The sequence below is a fragment of the Ostrea edulis genome, chromosome 3 (assembly GCF_947568905.1).
Source record: "Ostrea edulis chromosome 3, xbOstEdul1.1, whole genome shotgun sequence".
NCBI classification, from domain to species: Eukaryota; Metazoa; Mollusca; class Bivalvia; order Ostreida; family Ostreidae; genus Ostrea; species Ostrea edulis.
This window is the reverse complement of record NC_079166.1, coordinates 74,958,419-74,964,418: the sequence shown is the minus strand read 5'-3', so window position 1 is coordinate 74,964,418 and position 6,000 is coordinate 74,958,419. Positions and strand designations below refer to the sequence as shown.

The window sequence follows — 6,000 nt, the reverse complement described above, 5'->3', positions numbered from 1 at the left end:
GTTTACCAAGAATGTGTCACATGGGGAAATCGTGTGCTCATTCCAGTTATTCTGCGTGAAAAAGTGATGACTGAGCTTCATTCCAGACACATAGGCATTGTCAAAATGAAGGCAGTAGCTAGGTCCTATGCATAGTGGCCCAATATTGATGAAGCTATCGAGGAAATCTGCAAGGCTTGCTATGGATGTAAGTGAGTCCAGAATGCACCCTCTGCAGCACCTGTTCACCCGTGGAATTTTCCACCGAAGGCATGACATCGTTTGCACATCGATTTCGCAGGACCATTTCACCATGCAATGTTTCTCATTGTAGTCAATGCATATTCAAAATGGCTAGAGTTTTGCAAATGAAAAGTACTACCAGTACAGCAACAATCAACACTCTACCGACTTTATTTGCCAGGCAAGGTATCCCAGCAGAAATAGTGTCTGACAATGAACCGCAATTTCGTTCTGATGCATTCCGTCAATTCATTGAATCCGATGTCATTCGACATATAACTTCTGCTCCATTCCATCCCCGGACAAATGGCCAAGCCGACAGATTTGTTCAATCATTTAAGAAGGCCATCAAATCCGCATCAGAGGATTCTGCTTGCATCAACAAGAAACTGAATTCATTTCTGTGCAAATACCGGATCACGCCACAGGGAACAATGAATGGAACACCCTCCATTCTTATGTATGGTCGCAAAATACGCACACGTTTAGACATGATGAATCCAAACGTAACTACAACTGTAGTGAACAAACAATATAGTTCTACGGCCAAACATTGTGATAGTGTTGTTCGAGATTTCTCAAACAGTGATGCAGTAAATGTGCGCGACTATCGAGCCAACTCAGAAAAGTGGGCTAATGGACGCATTCATTCACAAACTGGACCTTTGTCGTACAAAGTTGACATAAATGGTACCTTATGGAGGATACACGTTGATCAAATAGTTGGAACCTCTAAGGATCAACCCAGCAACCCAACTCCTATAGTGACTGCTGATATTGCGTTTATACCACCATTCAATACTTCTGGTACTACTGACTAAGGATTGCGTGACAGATTCAGGAACCAGTGCTACCAATTCTGAGCCACGTCGAAATCCGATAAGAAACCGGAAGAAACCTGACCGACTTAACTTGTGATGTTTGTGATTTGTGATGTTTTTCATGCGAGACTATCCTTTTGTGTAAAGTTAAAATGTGAATGTTATTTTCGAGTTTCCATACTTTGATAATCCTATGTGATGTTCATTTGACTCAGATTGAATTACTTGTTGAACAATTTATGCATTTCATATATTTAGTACATGATGTTCTATACTACGCAGGGAGGAGTGTAGTGTTTTTGATGTGCTATTATTCCGGATTTTGTAATGCTGTTCTATATAGTCCGGATATTGTAATCCGTAACATTTAGGGTTCTGTATTTAGTTCAGTAATAAACGTTGTTAAAACGACTGCACGTGTTTTACCTGTCTCAACGACTGGAGCCTAGCCCGTGCCCACACGGCTACTAACCCACTATACAACAACTGTAATTGGAGAAAGTCAAAACAAACAATTGTGTTTCAATGATGCTTTACTAATTCGTTATAGACTGTGAAATGTTTAGGAAATTCTTTTGAGCCGCAGCGTTCTCGCTCCCATATTCAAGGGACTGGCATCTAAAATGTGATACCGTCAAACAGGTGTTAAGATTTTAAATATATTTCCTTTGTTTTACAACATTTAACAACCTCTTTGAACAGTTTCACGATAGTAAAGATATCCAGTTTTAAGGACGACCCCGAAATTAATTACAAAGTGCAGTTAAGGTGCACCATATCAAATCTATAGAGAGAAAAAAAAAACACTTGAAAACAAATCATGATTATTTCACATCATAATAATTTTCTCCGCGATTGCATTCAACCTCCTTTTAGAGAAATCTTCAGTCTAATGATTTTCCCGGCTGGTGGTCATACACTATCATATGAACCAGCGTCACGTGACCGTATATCTATAGCAATCAAAATGCTTTAACTAAATCGTCCTAGCGTAACGGAAAGATTCGCATTCAGGTGCATAAAAATATATCATTAGGTATAAAACAACTTAGATAAAATCAAATTGGATCGGTATGAAATGGACATTGCAGTGTTTTTTTCTTCCGAAAATACCACTCGCACTCGTGTTACTGGAAAGGGGGGTTATCCCCTCATTTTTGTTGAATATATGAAATACAAGACGATAAACGCACAAACCCAAGTACAATTCGTATTCTAGAGTCATTTGTCAGCATTTTTGTTCGTAAACCCTTAGCACTCACCTACCGTAGACCATTGTTTTTGCAGTCTCACATTTTCCCTTTTGTTTTCAACGTTTTGGTTTAAAACGCTCAAATGACTCAGAACCCAAGGGACTTGCCAAATTTATCAAGTTATAGTACTGTCCATATTTTTATGATATTACCTCTCTGTTGTGTTTCATTCATTGTGTTCAACATTGTTGTTGTTGATTTGACCTTTGTGTACTAGTATGCTCAATGTGGAGCCTTTAGTAAATTAAAAAAGTTTTTTTAAAAAGTTTCCAAAAAGAACAATACATAGTTGCTATTCCTTTTCATGAGGTGCATAACATTCTTCATTCTATCAATGCACTATGAACATTTTCTGGCGTTGTCTCATCGAATTCTTCGATGGTAACGAAACTTTATTTCTCAATATTGTTGTACGAAGAAACGACAACAAATACTCCTTCATATTTCAAACATTTCTTTTATTTATATTTCATTATTCCATGCATGTGTTGGAATGCAAAAAATAAATTTTAAAAAGCATAAAAGGAGTGTTAATGAAGCATGAGTGAAATAACTAACACTATATCCACATACATGTATGCAATTCATAATGCAAGGTGAAGATAACGAACAGTGATCAATCTCATAACTCCTACAAGCAGTACAAAATAGATAGTTGGGCAAACACGGACCCCCGGGCACACCAGAGGTGGGATCAGGTGTCTAGGAGGAGTAAGCATCCCCTGTTGACCGGTCACACCCGAAAAATCCTCTAAAGTTTACAAAACAGCAAATAAAAAAAAATTGCCCAAACTTATCTAATTTCCCCCACCCCCTTAAGTTTGTATATAAGGATATAGATGCATTTGGTGCTGATCTAAAATTGCGTGATGGCTGACTTCAAGGACAACACATTCAAAGTTTGCCAATATCCTAACAGTGAATATGAACACAGATACAGTTTAAAATGTTAGTAGTTTCAAGTAAGCGTATTTGAAAAATTAGTAGGACACGAGAATTAACTCTGATGCGTAGAATGTTTTTCTTAGGCAATGAGTTGTAGAACTTTAATGAAGGTGCTATTAGCCATCATCAAGCTGCCACATACTTCTCTATGTGCCCCACGAATAAATAGGCCTAATCTTAAAAGAAAATGTGAAAGGGGGTAAATGGGTAAGCCAAGAGCTCATGATGTAAAATATTTCTCCAAAATTGATTTAGCTCAACAACCTGCATTTTTTTTCAAACACTAAAGAATAAAAAAAATTGTTGAGAATTAAAACCCTTTCAATATGCACATCTAATCGCCAAATTTTATATTGCTGACCATACAGTACATTTTTTTTTACTTCAATTTTATTCTTCAAACCCCAGCACATGCAAAAGGTCTTGTGAATAATATGTAAAACAATGGATATATTTATATAACTAGATACATAGCGTGTTATATACTAAATAGTTCATAGTTCCCATATACAAGCCTCGTTGTTGACAGCATTTTTAGTTTGACTGCCATTATTGAATGTAATGTCCGGCTAAAAACAGGAAAATGGTCAACACTATAGGATTTTAATAAAATCAGAAAACATAAACAGGAGAGAAGATCTGTAAATTTCATAGGGGTTAAAAGGGTTCACCGCGGTATCGGTTCTCCGCGGTCTAAAATGCCATTTCGGTTTCGGTACAAAATGTGTTATTATAGACCAGCCTTGCAAAACTTCAAAATGATAGCAGTTTGTAGTGTACATTGTACTTGTAAGCTGACCTTGTCCTGGGATGGAAATAAAGACATAACATTATGTTTACCTATATACAAATTTATTTTTTGCACTTATTGTATTTTATAACAACACCCCCCTCCCCATTGTGGCTGTTGTTGGTCTTGGTAACTAGGCAATGAGTAAAATTTTAAAGTTTTACATTAAAATTTTACCATGTAAATTACACCTGTGTATTGACACCCAAATGGTACAGGCCAAAAACACATCATTGCCTAATGTTATATCATAAAATCAAGCAACAAATTTAGCAGATCTTCTTATTCCGGTTGACGGCAATGAGACGATTTGCAATCACCCCCAAACATCAATCATTAAAATGTCAATTTTCAATTAAACAAAAAACCATATGACTATGATTCCGGTGAGCGGCAATCAAAGTGTATCATATATATATGTGACCAAATTGTCACCAAATAATTCAATACATACAATATTGTCCAATCAAATCATTCAATGTCCAATCACAGGAACCAGACGCGCATTCTTCTTGTGTTCCGTAATCAAAAATGTACTTTATCTGGCTCCAAGTTGCCAAGACAGTCTTTTCAAACACACTCCATTGTATTTGTTTCTTTTCCCATAACCAGAACTATATCCAAGAATCGAGCTCACCTGAAAAATTGAAAACATTTTCCGCAGTACATATTCTTACAACTTTTTGGGATGGGTGGGAAGGGAAATTAAAATGTTGTCTCGACTGTTATCTCACCGTTCTCCCGAAATTGCCTCGTCATAAAAGGAAATGCTATTCTATTTGCCAACTTATTTCCGGTAGGATTTCGGAATAGTGTTTTCGAAAAAATCCTCAGAAATAAAATATATTTAAGTCTGGCTAAAATAAATGGATTTATAGTTAATTCTATAAATCTTATTAATTTCGGTTCGATACAGGTTATTTTTAAAAGTCACAATTTTCATTTTTCGATCGAGATCGAGATTCACTTAATTACAGAAAATTCAAGATGGCGGATCCAAAAGACGATGGAAAAGACGATAAGGACAGTAATAACAATGTCAACAGTGGGGCGAGTGGATTAGGAGCATTTAACATTAATTTAAGGGATCCACCGGCCAAATTTAGATCTCGGGTCTGGAAATATTTTGGTTTTCAAACTACAAACGAGGCTGGTAATGTAACGAATAAAGATAAGACAGTTTGCAAAATATGCTTGAGCAGCGTGAGCTACAAGGCCGGCAATACATCAAACATGTCAACCCATTTGAAAAGAAAACATGGGGTGGATATATCTGCGCCCCAAAACACGCCCCCAGCAGACGAGAAAACAAATGAACACACAAAACCCAAGGGACGATTGGGACTTCAGGAAGTGCTTGGTCTTAAAAAAAATTATCACTACAATCTCCACGGGGAACTAGTATCGTTAAAGCTATTGGTGGTTTTATCGCTAAAGATATGAAGCCATACTCATTTATTGAAAATGAGGGATTCAAGTTTCTTCTGAATACCTTAGAACCCAGGTATGAACTTCCAAGTCGAACCTATATTGCACGTACATTTATGCCTAATATCAAGGACTCAGTCACCAGAAGGATAAAGGAGAGTCTAAATACTGCAGACAGTGTTTCATTGACCACAGATGGATGGACATCCAGATCAACTCAGTACTATATTGCCATAACTGCTCATTTCTTGGATCCAAACTTTGAGATGAAAAACTACACTCTTCAAGCACGTCAGCTATGTGAATCACACACTGGTGAAAACTTGGCAAACGTTTTAGAGGAACTTGAAAAGACATAACCCTGTGTCTGTAACGACAGATAATGCAAGCAACATTGTGTCTGGTGTTTTAATTGCGGAAGGAGTCTATCCACATATAAGATGCTTTGACCACACATTAAAGCTGGCTACTCAAAGGGGCATCCATGTTGGGTAAATGGACCGTATACTAGGCCGTGTGCGACGCATCGTCAATTTTTTTC

The 6,000-nt window shown here is 37.1% G+C and overlaps 1 protein-coding gene across 1 annotated transcript; it reads left to right on the top strand.

Moving 5' to 3' along the window:
• The first annotated feature begins 329 nt into the window (after positions 1 to 329).
• On the top strand, positions 330 to 1,043 carry LOC125676235 (uncharacterized protein K02A2.6-like). The gene has a single exon (XM_048914130.2). The coding sequence runs from the start codon at positions 330 to 332 to the stop codon at positions 1,041 to 1,043; it is 714 nt and encodes a 237-aa protein (XP_048770087.2).
• The last annotated feature ends 4,957 nt before the right edge of the window (positions 1,044 to 6,000 follow it).